Below are 22,171 nucleotides of genomic sequence, written 5' to 3'. Positions count from 1 at the left end.
CAGTACCCATACCTTTCCCATGTGTGTACCCTGAAGAGAGGAGCATGTTTGCACTGGGACATGCAGAAGGAACCACGCCAGCCCCACCATGACCTCTCCTTGCCTGTGCCTGGCTAGGTCTAGAATCAGGGGGACAAGAGGGGCATGGAGGGGCTAAATAAATACAGGGCATGGGAGAAAATCTAAAATGAAATATTTTAGAAGAAAGCATTGTCAAAAGCATTAAAAAAAAAATTCCTTTCTATGAATCAGCAATTTCTAGTGAAAACCCAATCAATTTATTAGACCATTAGTGCTGGAGAACTGAGACACTGAGTGAGTCCCAAATGAAGAGCATGGGAGGAGGAGGCAGGGTGGGAAGGTCAAGAAGGCTTGGCTCAAGACGCTCGTGCCCCCTGGGATTTTGGCTGCGACCACAGCACAGGGGCAAGGAGGTTCCTGGCATCCCACAGCTCCAAAGGGTTGGAAGGAGGGAAGCTTGGCCCTTGGGGGTCCTGTGGAGCCAGCGCTCAGCCTTTCTGGAGACACGGCGTCCCCGAAGCGCTGCCGCCACCACAACTCGTGAGCTCGCTGCTACAAGGAGGCTCTTTGTTCGCTGGTGATGGCCGTTCACTGGGCGGATGGGAGCGACGGTGCAGAGATGGTGCCGGATGATTTGTGGGAAGCCGCCAGCCAGCAAGGGGCAGCGGGGCCAGGGCGGCTGGCTGGCACAGAGCCGGGTGCGGGGAGAGGAGAAGGCACATGGGGTAACAGGAGCTGCTGCATCGGGCAGCAGGGTCTGCCCAGCGGAATCCGGGAGCGGCACAGGGAGACCTCGGTGACAGCGGGTGCCCGGAGGCACAGGGAGAAGAGCATCCTCTTGGGGACCCTAAAATCCACCCTGCTCCCTGGGTCCCTGCTCAAAATATCGATGCTGGTGTTGCCCCAGGCCACAGCTGTCCTTGGAGCTTCAAAGCCCTCACCCGTCACCATGTCAGCACCCATCACGCAGCGGCTTCACGGGCAAATCCCATGGGGGCAGACAACTGCTCATCCCTGCCGGCCAGGATGTTCATGCCACCCTCTACCCAGGCTCTGCAGAGACCCCTTGCCACAGCCAGGTCCGACACAGTGTTTGGAGAGATGCCCGCTCTGGGCGAGGGCTGGCAGTGATGCAGCTGGACAAAGCCCAGGTGGGCACCAGGGTGGCATAGACCTCAGTGTGAGGAGCTGGATGAGGTACTGCCGGTCCCTGCTCCCCTCACCAGCCCAAACTTGGTGAACAAACTGCCAATGCCACCAATGCCTGAGGGATGAGAAATTCACCCAGTGACCAATTGCCCTGGACTTCTGGGGCAGGGATTGTCCCCACCCTAGTGAAAGGCTTCCTGGTGTTAATTGGGGCTGCTGGAAATGCTCATTAGTAATTAATAGCCACTGCCATAGCAATGAGGACAGTAGCATGCTGACAGGGGTGCAATGCTGCAGGAAAACCAGCATGGTGGGGTTGGGGGGGGATGGTGGGAGTGATGGGAGTGGTGGTGATGCTGGTGGTAGTGATGGTGCTGGTGGCGGTGGTGGTGATGGTGGTGGTGGTGATGGTGGTAGCAGAGATGATGGGGTGGTGGTGGCAGCGATGGCGGTGGCAGCGATGGCAGTGGTGACTGCAGTGATGATGGTGACAGTGGTTAGCAGTGGTGTGTGTTTAATATGTGGGACCCACAGCCGCTGTGCCCACCTCTGCCAGGGCTCGAGATGGGGTCCCCCTCTGAGGCTCTGACCCCTGGCAGCCCTCCTTTCCTGCCAGCTTTGCGCTTTTCAGCCAGTCCTCGCCGCAGGCCACGTGCCAAATGCCCCCATGAAGACCTGGTGACAGAGCCTGCCAAAAGCCCATCTCCTCCACTGAGCCAACGTGTCCCGGAGCCGGTCCCCCGCCACCTCTGCCTGCCGCAGTGACGGCGCCATTTGTGTTCAACCAGCAAGCAGGGAATTTGCCAAACAGGATTTAAATCCTGTTCTCACCTTCCCTGTGAGCTTTGACAAGGTTGAGGTGTCCGGAAAAGTGGCGACAATGGGAAAAGGCAGGTGGCCCTCAGTTAATGAAGAGGTCTGGTATTTCAGCACATGAGAATATCGGCAGGATTTGTGACAGCAGCGAAGGCAGGCACAGGCAACTATTAATGAACACCCCAAATCCCGAATTAACGTGGTTTTTTTACCTAGAGTATCCTGGGTAACAGAAATGGCCTCAGTCATCCATTTAGGACAGGATGTAGTAGCATCTCTCTGGGATGTTTTGGGATGGGGTTAGCTCGGAGGGGGGGTAGCCTGCACCCTGCCTTGCGGCAGGGGGTGGGCGGCAGCACCCGTGTTGGGGTGACACTGTCCCCGAACCCAGCCCACCCGTTATCCTCCAGCGCCGGGGGAAAAGGACGGGTGGGAGGCATCGATCCCCACTTCGCAAGGGAGCAGGAGCCATGTCGGGGAGAGGAGCGGGGAGATGGAGAACGCTGCCGGGACCGGACCGCGGGAGGAGACGGAATCCGGGGGGTAGAGACCCCCAGAGGGGACCCCAAGCCAGCAAGGCCCCACGGGCACAGGTGATGTCCCCCGTGGGGAGTCCATAGCAGGTCAGCACAGCGCAGGGGACAGGGCCCTGCACGGGGGACGGGATACACGGGGCCACGACGAGCGGACAGGGCACAGGAGAGGTAGCACACCACGGGGGTCGTGGCACCGGGGACGGGGCGATGGCAGAGGGGATGCGGCACAGGAGACGACGCCGGGAACAACGAGCCGGGGACACCGAGCGGGGGACACGGCCGGGGCACAAGGCCCGAGCAGGACCCGCCGCCGCCTGGGCGTGCCCGCACTCTAGACACGCCCCTTATGCTAATGAGCGCTGAATCACGCTCAGCGGGACCCGGCCGCCGGGCAGGACTGAACCACCGGGGCGGAAGGGAGGGGGGGGGGGAGCGAGTGGAGGGGAGCAGAGCGAGGCGGCCGCCACGGCCCAGAGACCCGGTCGCGACACGGGGCGAGGAGGGAAGAGCCGGGGTCCGCTCGTTCTCGGGGGCGAGACCCGGCGTAGGAGCGGGGAATCGGGGACGGGAGGAGGGAGCGGCGAGAGAGCGTCCCCCAGCCGCGCGCGCGTGGTGATGGCCGAGGGCGGGGCGGGCAGGCGGGGGCGGTGGGCGTGGATCACGTGACGAGGGGGGCACCGCCATTTTGTTCTGCGGAGGCAGTATTTAGGGCGCAGCGCCCGGGCCGCCGCGCACTCCCGCCGGGACGGAGCTCTGGGCCGCTACCCCCCTCGCCCTTTCCCTCCCTCCCGCGGCCGGCCCCCTCCCTTGCGCTGCCCGCAGCCGGCCTCCGCCCCGTCTTCCCCCCCCCCTTCCCTCCCCGTCTCCGCCATTTTGTGACCGAGCGCTGCCTGCGGAGGACCGGCGCCGCGGCGGAGCCTCCCGCCTCCCCCCCCTCCCCCGCCCTCACGCTCTCCCGGTCCCAGCGGCGCCTCGCCTCGCCCCGGCCCGGCCCGCGCAGCCATGTCCTCCAGCGCCAGCCCCGAGTACGCCTCTTTCTTCGCCGTGATGGGCGCCTCGGCTGCCATGGTCTTCAGCGGTGAGCACCCGTCCGGCCTCCCGGGGGGGGGGGGGGGGGGATCGGGGCCTGGAGCTGCCGGGAGGGGGGCAGAGGGAGCACGGTCTGGCTCGCCGCCGTAGCGCCGGGATGGCGGGGGGGGGCACGCCTGTCCCCGTTGTCCCCCTCCCTTGGCGGGGCCGGATCCCCGGTGTTGGGCCTGCAGGCGGGCGCCCTCCGGGCCTGGCCGCGGGGGGCGGAGGCGGCCCCGGGCCTGGGACACCCCCCCACCCCCTTCCCCCCAGCTTCATCCGGGCTACCGGGGCGCGGCGGGGGGGGGGGGGGGGTCTGCGCGAGTGACGTCACCGCTGCCGGCGGTGCCCCCGCTCCCACGTGACTGCGGCGCCGCCGCCCGGCCGGCCCGGCGGGGGCGGCCGTGCCCCCCCCCCCCCTCCTCCGCGCCCTGCCGTGGGGATCCCCTTCCCCGGCGGGATCGGGTACGGGGGCCAGACCCCCGGTTAGTCACGCGTCCGGGTTGACCTGCCGGTGTGGGGGAGTGGGTTTTACCAGCCAGAAATCCGGTGTCACGGCAGGCCCCCGAGTCCCGGCTGTACTAACGTGCGCCTCGGCGTGTGCTGCGGGAAGGTCTCCCGCCTGCCGCCGCGCCGGACTGCCCCCGGGGCTCCCTTGGGTGGTAAGTCTGCCCTGGGCTTCCATGGGAGTGAGGGTCCTCCCCGTAGGGAGGGCTGGTCTGGCTCTGCTGGGGCTGGGTGCAGCCCTTCTGCTGTAAATAGGACAGAGTTGCTTTTTAAAACATTTCTTGGATAATGCAAGAGCAATTTTTAATGGGATTGAAACCTAAATATGCAAGCATTTTAGGAGTGAAGTCAGCTTTAAAGATGTGAATGACATTAAAAGGAGCTGATGGGCTCCTGACCATCCCTTTAAAATGGAAGATGCATGAACCACTGAAAAAGGGAAGCTCTTCTGGAGCGGCCATCCATCTCCATCTTAAGTCATTGAGGCTCAGTGCAGAGTGAATTGGGTCATTCTGCAGTATCGTTCTCCCTATTGAAGAATGTTTATCAAGAGAATCATAAATGCTGTCTTACACTGGAAAGACCATCATATGATGCCTTGTCTGTCTCTTGGAGCCTGAGTAAACCTTCTGCAGAAAATGACTGCTCTTCCTGACTGAGCATTTACTGTGTCCTGATAGGTACAGACCTGCTGTTCTGTATGGGATGTAACATGGGGAAGGCTTCAGCTAGTTTTTTTCCAGATGCAAGCATTATGGTCACTAGGAATGCAAGAACTAGGAATCGGTCTGGTTTTCTCTTCTGAAGACTGAGCTGGTGTCTCCACCTGCATGAGCATGCTGACTTGTCTTCATTTGCCACCTAATTTGGCTCCCAGTTGAGGAATCAAAATACTCAAGTATTGAGTTGACTGTAACTGGGGTTGCATATAGCTGTTCATGTGCTTGGAATCTCATATTAAAATAGTCTCTGAGATGGTAGCTAGGTCTGCAAGGCAAATTTGTGGAAGCTGCTCTTGATTGATTAGTGTGGTAGATTAAACTGTGTAAGTAGCTAAGTAGGCAGTGGATTAAAACTAGTGTTTGAGAGGAAGCTGTCTAGCCATGCTGATGTTGGCACCATTAGCTGGTTTCACACCAGCCATGCTCATGGCTTTAATCTTTGCAAAAAAAAAAGCCTGGCTGGCTGTGTTTAGTCTTGCTTAGTTAGTACCCAGTGGTGGGATGCAGATGTCCTGTGCTGAGGGCGATTAGTGGTCTGCCACCTCAGAGTTAAAACACTGTACTTGCACTTGACAGGTAAGGACTTTGCTGAAAACAGTATGGCTGGAATGCTGTAGGAGCCAGTGTTTGGACTACTGACCCACCTGCCTCTTTGCTAGTGTAAATAATGGAGGAATAGACTAAGATGTAGTTACTCTTTGAAAAAAACAGTCAGGAGATCACTGCCTTTTGCAAAGCAGCAGTGATTTAAGGTCCTAAATACTGAACTTTCTTCCTGAGGAAGGAGTCACTGGATTCCTCTTGTAAAATTGAACTGGGAAGCAAAAGAACATGGTTGTATGGCCTTTTAGACACTGGGTTTGTGATATGCAAGCTTGCTTCGGTGGAAACATCAATGAGGGATGCAAACTTGAGTCAGCATTTTAACAGGAATTCAAAGTGTTACTTGGCATGTCTAAACTAGAAATGAAGCATTTCTTAGAAGCTGTGGGTTTGATGGCATGGTGCTGTGGGATTGCAAGTTAAAGGGGAAGGTTTGAGTTGGGTAATTCAAAGTGAGTGCTTAAGCTATATTGATGAAGGCTTGGTAACTATCATGTTGCTGCTGGTACATGACTGGTCCTTCTTGCAGAATCTGTGTCAGATGGCCCTAATACCAGCAGGTCTGAGCCGTGAAGTTAGTCTCTTGCTAGGGCCTAAGTGCATTTGATGGCTTCAGCCACTGGCACAACAGGTTGTAGATACTGCTGATGCAGAATCATTTCATAGTTGTGAACATTAGTGAACTCTTCAGTGAAGCAACTTGGATTTTTAAGGCAATATGGCAGACGCATCCATATAGGGGAAACTAAAACTTGCAGTGTCATGTAGCTTTCCTAATAGTGATGTGACACTACAGCATGTTCTGATGTTAATTGAATGTTAGTTGTTAAAAAACCCACCCTGATTTAGAAGTAAGGAGCTAAGTCTGTCTGGACAGGCAGTGTAAAACTATCTAAAATTGTCCTAGATCAGTGTTAATTAGTGTGGTGATCATGTCTGACTCATGGTGTATCTAAAGATCAGATTCTTGTGGAGCTTGTAGTCCTGAGACCTGTTTCTAGTAAACATGTTCAAGTTCTATACTGTCCAGGCTAGTTTGATGTGAAAACAAGCGACTTTATGCAGTATGGTTTGATGTTTGAACATTAACTGCTGATGGTAAATAGATAGCAGAACTTGTTCTGGTCAGCTGGTACTGATGGCTGCTAGAAAGACTAAAGCAGGCTGCCGTGACCTTGGCTATCTTTGAGCCTGCTTATTCATTTGCTGATTACAACTTGTTCTGATAGCTAAAGTTCCTTTATTTCCTATGTGTAAAATGTAGCTGGCTCAGTGTCAGGTGCTGTTGAGTGATCAAATTATTGCAGCTTTTCCATATGACTTCGGCATGCCAAAATGGAAAAGCATGGTATTGGGCAAAGCTGTCTGATTCTGTGCTTGCTGATGCTCCATGTAGAAAAGCATGATGCCCCAGGCGCATCCCACTGTGGCCTCCATAATATGGTAAGGAGTTTTCCTTAGAACTGCGCTCTGGATGGGCATTCAGTGCCTTCAGTACTGCTTCACTATCAAGCTTCTGGAAGACTGCTAATGAAGAGAACTCTAGCCAGCAGTGTTTAGTCCTGTGTCCGTCTTCTCATTGCTGCAGAGCAAACAAAATAGTACTTCTTATTTTAATCTAGGGCTGCAGATATTGTAGCAGTTGGTTAGCTATTAAGGGACCTCCATAGTGAAATTGCTGGCTCAGAACATCTAGCTTGATGCAGCTGACAGCCCTGTGCAGTCCGATTCTAGAAGGCTTTGTGAATATAAACAGCTTGCAGCTTTGAAATCAAATTACACCTGTGCTTCCTGAAATACTCTCTTGAGGGGTGGGGAGGTGGTAGAGAGGAGAGCTGCTTGCTTCTCAGTAAGGAGCTGTAGACCCCATCCTAAGAGGAGCTTGCAGACTCATTAGCTGTAGCTTGCAGGTAAAAATGAAATGGCAGAAGAGTGCAGCTCAAGGTAGTCTTCTGTTCCAAATCATTAAAGAGTACTTCAAGGGCATCTTGGTATGAGCAGAAAAACTGAGTGGGTCAGATGTTTGAGCTACCAGACTGTCTACAGGAGAGAATAGCTTAAGCATTCATCCTTAACAGCAGGTAGATTAGTGGCCTATTAAGACATAAGTGTTATAACAGAAGCAAGCCAGATAGGCAGTATTTCTACAGCTCAGTTAAATTAGGAGAAGACATCTCAACAAGGGTATCATTTCCGCTCACTAATTTCTAGTCTTAGGATCATCTGAAAACCCAGTCGAGCATCTGGATAAACTATTGGCTCTACAAAACTTGGCTCAAGCAGATAGGCTGCTGCTTGTACTATGGCTTCCAGGTGTACCTGGAACTGGAACTTCTGTCTTGCTCTAAAGTCACTGTAGACTACAAAGTCTGTGTGTACTTTCCCTTTGATGGGAACATTCAGAGCAGCAGTACAGATGAATGTCCCCTGCCTCAGGCCTCTTAGTCAACTTCCTTTTTCCCTTCCTAAAACTAGCCTCTTCCATCTGTCCAGGCAGCCTGGCTGATTTCAAGCAGCAGTTGCAAGCTGAAAAACTCTCCAGCCTGATCAGGTTGCTTGGTGATGCTTGAACCAATGGTTTCACAGAAGTGCATGCTTCCACCTGCTTGCTGTCCTCACCAAACAGCAAGGCATAACTTGCTGAACTTGCTTCCTTCCTTCAGACTGTGGATCTTGTGAGTGTGAGGCTTCAAGTCAGGCTGGTCTGGCCACTGCTGGAGGCAGTCAGATGACCTTGACTTTCCCATGCTTCAGAATTGAGGCAGCTTTGCAGTGGATGTGTGCTGGTGAGTGGTGTAAGCTGCTGTTCTACCAACTAGATGAAAAGGGCTCCTGCTAACTGGTACAACAAGCTACTCTGCTAGTCAGTACCTGGATTAGTGGCCTGCCCAGTCTGTGAAATGACTCATCTTTAACGTTGCAGGGTAGTTTGTATGATAAAGAAAGATAAATAACAAGTGACTGGACTTTGCTGCTTGCAGAAGAGCAAGCCTGTACTCTGTGGTGTAAAGTGTCAGCCTTACCATGCTTTTACAAAAAAATTGGCTTTGTGTGCTATGTCAGACAATCCAGAGTACTAATTACAGCAGGCCCAGCTGTTTGACTGGTAGCTCATTTTTCCTTTGGACTGCTGCTAATGCTGCAGCTTCTTGAGGAGCTGGTAGACTTTTAAATTCTCAAATTTACTGAAGAGGAGTAAATGGCCTGCTAGCCTTGCAGGTTATTTTTGATAATGCTGTAAGCTGGCAGTGCTAGGCTTGTTTGAAATCCTCACACCCTCTCATAACATCAGGGGAGAACAAAAAGCATGCTGTCCCTAATCCTATAACAGGTGACTCACTAAAGATTTCCAAAGTCTGCAATTTCCTGTAGAGTAATTTATCTGTTTACCCCTCCAGTTATGACTGGGGAACTGTCTATAGCCAGTCTTCAGTCAGCGTGATCTGAATTTGCATAGCTTTCAGATACAGTTCCGCTAATGTGGCTGTCTCTTCTGCGGAGATGCAACTGGACGTAGCAACAGGGTTTTTCCAAGGCAGCCATGGAGTATCCATTACTGTAATCTGAGGTAGAGCTGTGTGTTAAATGTGGTGGTGTGGGAAGGACCTTAGAATACCAGTGGGAAGAAGCCTGTTTCTTTGAAAATGCCCAGGTTTCTGGCATGGCAAAGCAAGGACTGTACTTGACCTGGATATCATCTCTAACAGTTCTCCAACCATTTAAGAACAACCTGCTCAAGGATGAACAGGCATTGAGGTGAATTGGTGTCTGTTGTCTGCTTCAAGGGAAGCCTACTGGCTGCAGAGGGCAGCCCATTTGGTAATGGATTAATTATAAAAGACTCCAGATATAAGTACTCATCCAGAATGCTCTTTCAGACTTGCTGTGATAGTAACCCATGGTATCTTAATTGAAAGTTGACTTGTGTTAGTAGCTCACTTCCTAATGCAGGGAAATTCTGCCTATTAGTGCTCTGGAAATCTCTGGTGTTGGAGTGTGAGTGAAAATGTGCTTCTCCATGGTGGGACATGGGAGAAATCACTGGCTCTGAATGGACCAAACACTGCTGGAGTGCCTGTGGCTGGTTCTGAACCTCTGTAATCTTGGGCTGAGCATGTCTGAATGTATTGCAACTGCTGAAACTGCATCTGTGCAAATGGTTCCCTGGTTTGAAGGCCCCTGGTAATATGGTCAGTGTCCATAGGTGTATATCTGTCTGCAAAGTGTGGCAAAACTGATGCCAGGCTTTTGGCAATAGCCTCTTTCTATACTAAAGGAGTGTTGCATGAGGTGACTTGCAGCTAACTTAGCTGAAAGATTAATGTTCTTGGTGCATGACCTTACTGTGCACTGTAACTATAGCTACAGAAGTTTGGTCCTAATACTTAGACTAGCACTTGATCTAAACCATAGACTGCTCAAGTACTGTAGTTGAAAATCAGAGGCAAGGCTCTACTGAAAGTCCTGGCAGTGGCAAGACTACAGCTAGCCTTCAGTCCTTACTGAAGCTGTTGCCTATATGGCAAGTTAATTTCTAGTTCATACTTTCTTGGAGCTGCACAGCTACACTACCTCTGCTTTCGCTTGCTTAATAGAAAGTAACAGCTGTGGCAAGGTGCCAGGCAGCATATTCATAGGCTGGTGGGAGTGTGTTTTGCCCCAGGAAGCAGTATTAAATCAACTCTGGCTTGTGAGTTCAAGGAGTTACTATTTGGAAGTATGTAAAAATGAAGTTGATCTTTGAAATAGGCTTACTGGGAGTAGATGGTCTTGAATGATGTGTGTAGAGCAACTTCTCTGTATTACAACACCATTGAACTTAAAAATGGCACAGTTCCTGCTTATAGACCACAGTGGCTTTCTTCTGTGGTAATGCTAGGCAGGCAAAGTGCTGGTTCTCTGGCTGCCAGGTAGATGTTTTGATAGCTCTGTTTGTATGCTTTAAAGGTTGTGTTGCAGTTTAATTGGTCTGTATGTTAGAGGTGATGGAGCTGTATGATCTGAAGCAAGTACATGGAGTCTTGGTGTGTAACAGTGGTACAGCTCTTGTTCCATTTTCACTGTCTTCCACCTAGATCTCTTTAAACCCTATTCACTGAGAAGATTTTGGAAAACATGTCCTTCCAACTCAGGGGTATTTAAATGTAGCATATGTGCTTCAGACACACAGCTGGCAAGAGGTACAAGTCAAGATGTGCGGGAGGATTGACCTAAGTGTTAGACAGCCCCTAACTGAATAGCTGTGCCATTAGATGGCTGTGTTGTGGTGGGAAGTGGCTGTCTTTGCCACCTGGACTGTTAACATTGGGGTATTGTCAATGGTGCAGGGAGAACTTCTCAGGCTAGTGAAGAGCAGTAAGACTAGCTGCCTTGTGAGGAATTGGAGTTGCAGCTGCAGGGGACTCCAGTGTAAGCCTGTTGATCAGGATGCTGACAAAGACTTCACTGGGAGCAGATGTGCCAAGCTCTGAAGCTGTATGTGTAGCACCTGTGACTGTCCACTGGTGGGAGTGCAACAGATCTTCAGTGCCATCTAAAAACTGCAGTGTTGAAAACTAGCTGCCACAGAGTACATGTAGACTTTATTTGTTAATGTGTCTAGACCAAGATCAAGGCATAAGCTCTTGCCTGTTGCCTAGAATTGGGATTTAACAATTGGAAATTGACAAACTTGTGCTGATTTGCTCCTCCCCAAAAGTTTAAGCAGGCTGGCTTTCTGTAAGTGGGATTACAAAATCAGCTTCTGTAATCCATCACTGTGTTAATTGCAACACCCTTGAGTAACTTCAGACTTGGAGGAAGTAGTGACTGTTCTAATTTTAAATAATGAACTTCCCTCATGAGCCTCTGTGTTTCTGGAGAGGTTTACAGAAGATTCTAGACAAGATAAGTGGTTTCTGCTATATATGATAGCCAGTCTAGATAGCCTGAATCTTGATTCCACTTATTTCCAGTTGTTAGAAGATGCTTCATCTAACAGAAAAGGTCCCTAATTCAAGTTAGTGATTTCTTTCAAGACTTCCTAGGGGTTAGACCCTCAAACAATACTATCATTGATATTGCTAGCGAAGTCTGCGTGCTAGTTTCCAGGCTCAGCTTGCATTTGCAGGTAAAACCTGTCATCTGCTCTTAGGTCAGCCTTCTTGCTAAGCTGGATTCTAGCTCTGAATGGCACTGAACAACCCTTTACATCTGGCTCAGTGGCAGGCAAGGTTGAAGAGCTTTCCTAGTACAGAACCAATTTGTAGTTGATAATGAGGCTTTCTCCAAGTTTTTGTAACTACAACTGAACTTCCTTCTGATAGTGAGTCTTGTGTTAGTGCAGTGGTGCTATCTTTATTAATCTTAAGTTTCTTAGTGCAGAGCCAGGAGGATTACTGCTCAGTTCTTGACTGCTCAAAGATAGGCTTTATATAAATGCTGAGTGAGAAGCAGGAAAGCACATATCCAGAATCCTTTGACTACCTCCCAGCAGCTCTTCTGGGCAAGGTACACAGTCTTATGCTTGGATCCTTGTGTAAGGCAGCTACAGATCTCTGTGGAACCAGCAGCTCTCTCTCCCTTGTAGAAACCTTAGTTTTTAAGTGGGTGGAGCAAACTCAAACATTTAAGTCTCAGAACAGTACAAAGATTTGAAATCACCATGGTTTTAATGTTCTACAGTAGCCTTTCAGAGCAGGCATGAGCATTTTCATGCTAAATAGGGCTGTTACTTTTGAATATCAGCCTGATGGTGTCTAAAAAGGAGACTACCCTTCCACACACCTTGCAGTGCTGCTTCAAGGACTTGGTCTTGGATGGCTGCTGACCTGCATATCATCTCTTAGGTGATGGTGAGTGTTCAGAGTTAAGGAGACCCTAGAGTACTCCAGAGCAAGGTTGGAAGGAAAGGAGTCTTTCCAAGTAATTCAGAATTGAAGAATGAGGTATTTGTGAAAGCTTTTGTGAGACTAATACGAAGTTTCAAGGCAGCAGTTACTTTTTGGGATAGTGCTTTGGGACTCTTTGGGCAGCTCTCAGTTGGAAGTGATAAAACCATGTCCTGCTTTGAAAACTAAGCTTTGGATTCCTGTGTTGGTCTCTGCATGCTCAAGTGTTTAGACAGGTGATCAGCAAACCTTAGGGGTGAGGTGGTTGTGGTCCTCTATAACCTAGAAGTCATACTCTACTCTGTGGTTCCAGTGGTTGGATTAACATGTGTTGGGACCTGAATCCTTCACAGGTGGGGTTATTGACACATGAAGAGGGTGTCCTTTCTCCAAGGAACTAAGTGCAGCAATAATACCTGAGTTCATTGCTATCTCAGTATGTGTCTGATGAAGCTGAAATGGCATGATTAACTCCAGGCCAAAGTATAGGCAGATAATAGGTTTTGTGGAAGATGAGGTGCCATGTAAACATTGGGTGCATCTGAGAACTCAGCCCAAGTGGCTCAAAGTTCAGTGATTGTAAAACTGGGCTTTCAGCTGGGTTACATCCTGCTGTGGTAGAAGGATGTGCTTTGCTGTGTTCCTCTGCAGTTCAGCTGAGTAGATCCTTGCAGTGTGAGCTCTGTGAGGGCACAGACTCTGAAGTAATGAGTTAAGATTTGGACCTTGGGTTTTGGTTCCTAAATAGGGAATGAGTGAGTGTCAGCTAGGGAGTATACCCCGCTGTGAAGCTAGCTTGGACAGGGCATGCTGTTATCAGTACTGTTTGAACAGGACCTTTTTATTGGTCCAGCTTTGGTCTAGGACTCTGAATAGGGCACTTCCTCATCCTTTCGGGGAATATCCCTGGCTGACAAACCAAGTAGTCAAGTGACCATGTTAGTTTTGCACAATTCTTCCTTGTGCTGACTCAACTGTTCTAATACAATCTCCTTCACCAGGCTGCAGTATTTGGGGATGTGTCTAATGCATTTTTTTCTCTTTCAGCCTTGGGAGCTGCATATGGAACAGCAAAGAGTGGCACGGGTATTGCAGCCATGTCTGTCATGAGGCCTGAGCTCATCATGAAGTCAATCATCCCTGTTGTCATGGCGGGTATTATAGCTATCTATGGCCTCGTAGTGGCAGTCCTCATTGCCAATGCCCTCTCACCTTCTATCACACTATTCAAGTAAGTTACTGCATCTGTCACTTTTAAGTTCGACCTGTCACTATTTTGATGCTGCTGAGTGGGTGGGTTTTGCTCAAGACTCCAGGAAGGACTGTCAATGCTAAATGCTCCTAACCTAGGCTTAGCAGTATGGACTGGATTTCAGCTGTTCTACCTGATGTCTTAGCCTCAGTGGTAGTGCTGCCTGATTAGTTTGCTGTATTAGCTAACAGATCAGACATCCCACTAGTAGAGATAATGCAGTGGTTTATGGCTTGAAAGAAACAGTGTACAGGCAGTACTGGGACAGGAGGCTAAGCTTGTTTCATGGTGCCAAATTTTAGACCTGGAATACACAGGTCTTTCCAAGACTGTCTAATCAGACTGTCTAAATAGTTCTTCTGTTGCCTGGGAGATGCAAGTGAATAATTAATATTGCTTGCTGCTTTATGTGCTGGTAAATCAATCCTCAAGCTATACATCAGGCCTCTACATCAGCTACAGTCTGAAACTTAATCTGCTTGACTTTTGAGAATAGCTGGGACTGGCTTGGAGACCTCTCAGAATAAAACAATGCTTCTGAGGTCTAAAGTAGGTATCTGTGTCACTGTACAAGCTATAGCTGATGAGCAGTGTGCTTGGCCTAATAAGCCGTGATCCAAGACACAGAGGTACAAATGCTCCTTTGCAGTTACCAGGTGGCCAGATTGATAGGCACTGCTCCTCAGGTGCCCCTGCCTGGAAAACCAGACCATTCCTGTCTAACTCTTGCAGTGCAAGAGACCTAATAATCACCTGGATGTGCTATAGCTGCATAATAAGTTTACTAAAGGTGGGAGACAAAAGCAGTTACTAACAGGCTACACAGCAGTGGGACAGGCATTGCTGCAAGTGCTAGCCCACATGGCTGGAGTAAATACAGCTCTGGCAGCATGCTAAGCCTGCAGCTGACTGAAGTGGCTACAGACAAGCTGGGTGGCCATGTGAACTTGCAGGCCTAAGTAGCTTAGCTTGGTGTATGAGCCATGCCTTAGTATCAGCTAAAGATCTTGCATAGCTGCCTGTTTTTAAGTATCAGATCTAGGAGTCTCAGGAAGCATCTGCTTCGTGAGGAATACTGTGCTTGCCTAAAGAGTATAGAAGCTCTTTCTGCAGGAAAAAGGTTCCCTTTAAATGTTTATATGTTAATTCTTACTTGCCTCGGGGAGAGGAAAAAAAAAAAGGCTAGCCTGAAGTTGAAGGGTTGGGTGTCCTGTTACTTGCCACTGAAACTCTTTTCTTCGTATCTGTCCTACAGGAGCTTTCTTCAGCTGGGTGCTGGCTTGAGTGTGGGCCTCAGTGGTCTGGCTGCTGGCTTTGCCATTGGTATTGTGGGTGATGCAGGTGTACGGGGAACAGCACAGCAGCCCAGGTTATTTGTGGGCATGATCCTGATCTTGATCTTCGCTGAAGTCTTGGGTCTCTATGGCCTCATTGTTGCCCTTATCCTCTCCACAAAGTAAACACTGCGGTATGATGTAAAGAGATGTAACAAATCCACGTTTAAAAAAAAAGCTCCAGAACGAAAATGGTCTCTCCAATGTGTACAGTTGTCCCAATTTGGTAGTTGATCTCTTGTAAATGCGCAATGTATGTTAGTGACTTGTCTGTCCTGTGTGTACTTCAATATTAAATTGGATGGGCTGCTCCAAGCCTGCTGCATGGCTTGGGGTGGCCTGTGTGCAATTTTCCACCCATTGCTGTTAGTACTTTATGTATAAATATGAACTAGAAATGTAATTTTTTCTCTTCACTGGATGTTTATTTATAAAAGACTTGACATGTTCATACATCTATGGAGCAAGGATTTTCAATTTCCCATGCTATATATATTAATCTTATATATAGGTAGATTACACTGTGGGGTCAATTGTAAGTGCAGAGAATTCCTTGGATGTAACTTTGATTCTAAAGATTGCTGTAGTGTCCTGGTATTGGAGTATGAGAATTTTGTGTTTTATTACAGCAATTGTCCGAAACACTCCTGTGTTTCAGTAGTAACCGCGTATGCTCCGGCATCAGAGTCGTGCACCCAGTGTTGGGTTACAAACTTCTACCATGTTTCCGAATAAAACTTCCTCACTACATTGCTGTAATGAGTCCTCTGCCTCTGATTTCATGCTTTTGCTTCTCTAGGAAGAGGAGGGGTTCCTTTAGGGGGGAGGCAGGTTCTTGATGTGACTGAGCACCATGCAGAAGTGATGCTGTCGTCACTGCTAAAACATTCCCTCTTTCTCCTGGGCAAGTAGCAATGCTGTTTCCAACTGCTGTGCATGGGTAGTACTTGTGGTGAGCAGGAATGCAAGGCTGTTGCAGTGCTATGCTCACCCTGATCAAGCAGCACATACTTGCTCTGGCACATGGTAATGACATGTAATAGGCTGTGCAGCATGGCCTGAGCAGACAGGGTCAGGGAGCAAGGGTGCAGGCTTCAGCATGTGATAAGGAATAGGAGCTGCTGAAGAGCCTTTAGGCAGCTTGTCTTTGTGATGGCTGTGCAGAAACTTGGTTGGTTGGAAAGCTGTGCTGTTAGCAGCAATTGCCTCTAAAGTACCTGAACAATAGTCTCATCACAGAATGGGTTCATTCAAGAACTTGTATTTTTTTTAACTTGTAAATCAGGAGCACTTGAGCTGAAAAGTTGTGCTTTTGCAGCGAGTGACTGCTGTAGCAACCTTCTCTTGTCCTGAGGATTTGAGTGTTGCAAAGCAATGCTGAAGCTCATATGGGAAATAGATATTGGACCCTTGTGAATATAGGGCTTGTTCCAATTGCCTTTGGGAAGTATATCACCTTAATCTTAGTTTTATAGTTTGGAGGACAGGTTGAGCTTTTTACCTTGTTCCAGCCAAAATGTTAGTACTAGTGGTGCCTTGGTGATCAAACTAAGCTGGGTGATCTGTCAGAAGGTCTTCTGTTGGTCTGGTTGGGAAGGGAGCTGTGGTGGTGTACCTTGTGTATACCTGTGTAGCAAACTAAGTACCATGAAGAGCTATGCCCAGAGCATGAGGAATCCACTAAAGCTGTGTCTGGAGCTTCTGACCTGGTAGGAGCATTTACCAGCCCAGGCCTGGTGGCACTTCACGCATCTTCTGGGTAGCTGGTCTCCAAACTGGGGGACCATTCCAGAGACTTCAGCTATGGGCCAATCATTCTGCTAGTATGGATTTTCAGACTTTTGTGAAGGTGTAGTTTTAACAATTGTTGATAAACAAATTAATTGGTTTATTCTCTTTGCTAAAAAGCTGATCTGTCTGCATTATTTAATAGCCTGTCAGCTGCCTGGCTTTGGGGTGGGCTGTACTGCTGGTTTTGTGTTTTGGAAGGGCTTTTCATGGCAGTCTGAGCAGTGGTGGTGCTTGGGCTGTATAGAGGCATAAGGTGATTTAAGGTAAATACTGGATGTATGCTGAAGTGTTGCCTGGCGTAAGGGAAAAATTCCTGATCTGAATTGTGTTGATCATTCTTTTCTTCAGCAAAAGTAGTAGACTCTAAACTTCTGAATTGGACTTTACCCGGGGGTCATAAACATTTATGGAAACTATAGCATAATTTTCTCAGCACTGATTGCAGTGAGTACCTTTCCAGTACTTTCATGCAGAGTCTGATAGAGCTTGCAGCTGGGAGGGGGTGAAGCACAAATTCAGGCTCTTGGGAAAGCATGCCACTTACATCTTGCAGTTCTGGTGAGAGGAATTGTATTTTGCTTGTGTAGCAGGACAGAAGAATGTCCTGGCTGGGGCTGCGAATATGTTTAAGATCTGGGTTTCCCTTCTTTAAGGGGAACATGCTGCCAGCCTTTTTTGCCAATTTATAAGAATATGAGCAAATTGTATTTGAGAGCAACTAAATGCTGGTGGTAGCTCTCATCTCTTAAGATTAATAAGCAATTTAAAGACAGCAGTCTATAGGAACTCTTAAGGTCCCGTTGTAGCTTGGTGACACTGTAGCTTGCATAAGGCAGTTACTAGCCTTAGGATGGTGATGGATACTTACGTAACTAAATGCAGGCAAAATCCTATCAACAGCGTTTTGGTTCATGCCTTGGAACACCAAGCCTTCCTTGTTAATATATAAACCCAGGCAAGTCAGAAGAACAGAGCATAAAGCAAATGCTGGGGTTAGCATCAGAGGTGGAGAAATGCTTTGTGCTGAGTACCTGCAAATACACTGGGAGTAAAATTAATAATCTGAGCATGTTGCCTTGCCAAGTGTTTTCTGACAGTGATGCTCTAGATCCTCATTGATGACTCCCAGGTGAAAGCTTGCATTTCAAGTCCTTCACTGATGCTATTGCATCAGCAAATTTCTGAAGTGATTCAGAGCATTAAGAAAATAATGGACCTTTTGGTCCCTTTCCTTCATTTACTGACAGCAGCATGCTAGATCACAGTGCAGTCCCATCTGGCCGGGATTGGTTTTGGTTTGGAAAAGGGGAATGGGCAGCCTCAGCGCATGAAATTACAGGACTTGTAGAGTGCCTGATTAAAAGAGGTGGTGTCTGCTGGCACATAAATAGTCCTCTGTAATGTGGCAGATTGCGTGCCTGTGAGTATGCACTGCAGAGTGAGTCAGCCCTGCAGAGAGAGAATGGAGCAGGGTGGCTCTGCAGCAGCAGCAGTAAGTAGTCAGTTCAGGCTAGGTAAGGTTAAGGGATGCCTGCTGCCAGATGCTGCCTGTATAGACAATGCCTTCATAGAGCTTGCTGACCTTTCTCTTTTTTAACTCTTTCATACTGGCTTTTTTTTCAAAGGCTGCAGATTTTTTCTTTTTTTTCTTATCTTTTTTTTTTTTACTGTTCTGTTGGAGAAGCATTTTTAAATAGTAGGATTTTGTCATTGCTCAGGGATTGTCTTTCCTTGGGAGACCTGGTTTACAGAGAAGCATAGTAACCTGGAAAAGTAAATAAGCTTTGGGGAAATAAAAACCTCATTAAGAGAAACTGATCCCAGAAACTAAGCTGCTGTTTTCAACTACAGGGTAAGAGCAGATCTAATGAAAACAACTCTCTCAGTAAACCTTGTTGCCCTTGCAGTCTAACCGTGGGGATATTGATTTTATGGCTTTTTGCTGTTTCCATCTGGCCTTACTGTATAAACCATCACTATTCTCAGGTGACAATTACCTCTGTCTCTGACACACAGGACTTGCCACCTCTGCTTTTAGCATATCTCTGCTCTACAGGTATTAAACATCTTTTCGTCTTGACATAATTAAATTAAACCCAGAGTAAGTCATCCCAGTGCCACTTACCCTGGAGTGGGAATTTTCTGGTTTATGGTCAGAAGATTGTGTTCCGAAAAGCTTCTCCATTTTTGTTCCTATTACTAATGAACGTTGTTCCTTTTCTCTGCAAGTCATGCTTCCTTTAGCTCCCGAGACAGTCACAGCTTTGCAACTCGTATCACTGAGTTTCTGTCAAGCTAGTTGCTCTATCACAGTGCCAAAGCACAGAAAAAAATCCTCCCCCAACCTTACAGTGTGTATGACCAGAAGCTCCTGGGGGCATCCCACAAGGCATCATCTACAGACCACTGAGAGGTCTCACAGACCTGTGAGAGTACAAGCTGGGTAGCAGGAGGGCAGGGTGACGTTCCTGGAGAATCAGTGGCTTGTGTTTGCCATCTTCCTTTTGCTGAGGGGATGAGATGCACTCACCACAGGCTCAAGTCCTGGCTCTTCTGGATTTACCAAGAGGATACTGATGGCTGTTTCAGTCCTGGACCCTTTTTTGGCACTTTGAACTGTCCTTGCCATTAGAGCTGTGCTTTCCTCCTTTGCCTCTGGGAGAGGGTAAAGCAGTGATCTCAAATGTTGGAGAGCGATAACGACCACCTACACCTAATGGCTGAGGACAAATCTTAGGAAATCGCATTACCAAAATGGGCAGTGTGTTCTCAATTCACAGATATAAACAGCCTTCCTGGCTCTTGTGTGCATTAGGACAATTTTGTAGACCTCTTTGTGAATGCATGTGAAAAATTAGAAGCCAAGGCTGGATCTCCACAAGCACTTAATTTGGCAGCAGTGCTAGCCCAAGCCCTCCCTCTGGACACCTAGACCTTCTTTCATATCTGCAGCGCATGCTCCCTTGTTTCTCCCAAGTGCGCTGGTATAACTTTGCATGCTGCCAGGCAGTGAATCTAATTTGGGAATTGAGCCAGGTTAAAAATAACTCAACCTGAAGAAAAAAATGTTTCCTAAAGAAAATGCAAGTGAAACTACAGCTTGTGATTCCCTCAGCCTGTTACTGGGGCACTAGAGAGAAAGAACATGCAATTATTAGAGAGGAAGTGTGCGATTATTGGTGATGCAAGACAGGGTTAATTTAATAGTGAGAAATAGAAGAACATCCAAAGGGATAAGACTTTAGCAGGACAGATAAGTGACATAAAGTTGGGTTGGGTGACATACCTACAGCAACGATGAAGCAAATTTCCATACTTCTCATCTCAGCACAGGCTTGTTCTGTTCTTCCAAGCAGCACAGGGGGAGGTCCGGGCCATTTTCCAGCATTCTGATTCAGTGGTTCGCTTTGGGGCTTGTAGCCTAGAAAAATGTTGGATCTCTATTGCCGAAGGGTTGGTGAAGCTGTGTCAATGGGGTGGACCCCGTGGCAGGATCTTTTATAGTGGATGTTACTGTCTCTAAGCAGTCAGTATTTGCATTTACCTAGATGTCTCTTCCACTGCCAAGAAAAGTTACTGTCACAAGTCTGTTAGTTGGTATGTTCGTATAAAGGTGCCCTGTTTTGGCCACAGGCAGTTTGGGTGCTGTATATGCCTTTTGACATCTGAATTCAATTTAGCAGCTTGGAAGGGTACTTATTCCTCGCAGAGTCATTTGCTCAAATAAGCACGCCTGAGGTCCGCTTTTAGGGTTCATTTTCTAATCTTCCAGTTTTGGAGTCTCCTCGACTTTACCTGTATTGAAGCCACAAGTCATTCCCACCAATACGCTGCTGGGTGCCCCAGACGTGGATAATTTCAGCCACAATGAGGAAAACCTGCCTGAAGACATTCTTAGCCTCAAATTCCCCAAACAGTGCTGCATGTAGTTTTCCTGGCCTCAACTAGCATTATTCTCAGCTCACCATTTCAGGGGCCTTTACTGTCACCCTGCTAACAGTGAGAGGCAGCTTGTAGCGTGGACAAGCACTGACATCATGGAATGATAAGTACAGCATAAAACCTCATTAAAATTCAATTCCTGGCCAGATGGGGATGTTACGTTCATGCACAATTGCATTCCCCATCATTTATCTTGGTGTGATTCATCAACAGAGCTCACATCAGCACCCTGCCTAGACACAGTCCTTGATGAGACAGTTGACTCTCTCTGCAATACTGTGGGACGCCAAACGGGATAAACACGCGTGTGAGAGTGCTAGGTGGACTGCTGCAGCACACAGCAGTCCCTGTGGAGCAAAGAGGATGGAGGGGAAATTGAAGCGTCTGCCAGCAGATGATCAGGAGTAAATCCTTAGACTGTCGAGGATGTGGGCTTTAATTTGAACAGTGCATAGTTCTTGCCTGTAATGTTTTGGAGATTGGACGTTGTTGCTCCTCTGGCCACAGAGACTGCAGACATAAGGACCCCTGGAGAGAAAAGGCAGGGGCGGGGATGTGGAGCACGGAACAAGCATTCTGTCTTCTCTCCCAGGCTGCTGCTGACTTGTCAGATGACCTTAGGAGCCTGCCTGCAGCAATACCGTCAGCTTAGAAAGAAACGTTTAAAAGAAGTAATGACTTCCCTGTCCAGGTTGCAGTTCACTCTTTTTCCCTGTAGCTGGGACTGAGAAAAGAACAGTGAAAGGTGGGTTCCAGAAATCTTACTTTGCCTGAGCCAATAAACAGTTCAAACTTAATTTTGTTAGTGTAATTATTATTGTGCCCAGCCAGATTTCCAAGCAGGTATACTCTTTGCAACACTCGTCTACCAGCTCTTAGAGGCAAGGATCAGCTGGTCCTTTGTGACATGTCCATCCAGCACACCTTGGTCTGCCTGGGGTTGCCATTCAAGAAGTAAAGAATGATGAGCCAGATGAAGTAAGGCCTGCTGAGTTGCTTCCTTGCACAGTGGATGTAGCCCGCTGGCCCTTCACGGTACCATGTGCATGCTGTCCCATGCATGTGCAGTGTGCCACAAAGTGAGCAGAGCAGTTCCTCCAGGCAGAATCATTGCCCAAAGAGGAACAAGTCCACTGTGGCTGTTCAAGCCAAGCCTACTTACTCACAAATTCACAGACTTTAAAGTGTCACGACCTGGGCTGGACAGAACTTGGCCCACCACAATGTTTGAGACATTAAGTTTCTCACAAGAAGGAGAAGTTAAGTTTCACACAACATTAGGAACCACTAATTCATCTTCCCTGACCTCTCAGGTGTTTCAGGTTTGTCTGATAAAAAGTAATACTTTGCAGTTAACATTTTCTTCCCAAAGGCATTCACCTGTTGGCGTGTGACATGGCTGCCCAGCTAGCGGTGACAGTGCCTGTACAAGAGCTGCATCATGGCTCACTAAGGACTGCAGAATCGTTGGCTGGAAGATGCTGGGTAATAGTTAATTTGTGAAGGCAAAGGTGGCTTGAGCTTCCTCTGGTCTGTCCTGGGGCTGAGTAATGGTTCTTGA

The 22,171-nt window shown here is 48.4% G+C and overlaps 2 protein-coding genes across 2 annotated transcripts; one reads left to right on the top strand and one right to left on the bottom strand.

Moving 5' to 3' along the window:
- Positions 1-220: 220 nt before the first annotated feature.
- Positions 221-3,206, bottom strand: LOC126033944 (basic proline-rich protein-like). The gene is made up of 2 exons (XM_049791055.1): positions 1,718-3,206; positions 221-1,285 (listed from the first exon to the last, which is right to left on the bottom strand). The coding sequence occupies exon 1, from the start codon at positions 3,204-3,206 to the stop codon at positions 2,232-2,234; it is 975 nt and encodes a 324-aa protein (XP_049647012.1). The 3' UTR covers positions 221-1,285; positions 1,718-2,231.
- A 28-nt stretch (positions 3,207-3,234) lies between these two features.
- On the top strand, positions 3,235-15,636 carry ATP6V0C (ATPase H+ transporting V0 subunit c). Its single transcript, XM_049791056.1, has 3 exons — positions 3,235-3,600; positions 13,339-13,522; positions 14,799-15,636. The coding sequence occupies exons 1-3, from the start codon at positions 3,525-3,527 to the stop codon at positions 15,001-15,003; spliced, it is 465 nt and encodes a 154-aa protein (XP_049647013.1). The 5' UTR covers positions 3,235-3,524; the 3' UTR covers positions 15,004-15,636.
- Positions 15,637-22,171: the final 6,535 nt, after the last annotated feature.

Source organism: Accipiter gentilis, chromosome 33, assembly GCF_929443795.1.
Source record: "Accipiter gentilis chromosome 33, bAccGen1.1, whole genome shotgun sequence".
NCBI lineage: Eukaryota > Metazoa > Chordata > Aves > Accipitriformes > Accipitridae > Astur > Astur gentilis.
The sequence above is the reverse complement of the archived record's forward strand: the minus strand, read 5'-3'. Positions and strand labels throughout refer to the sequence as shown.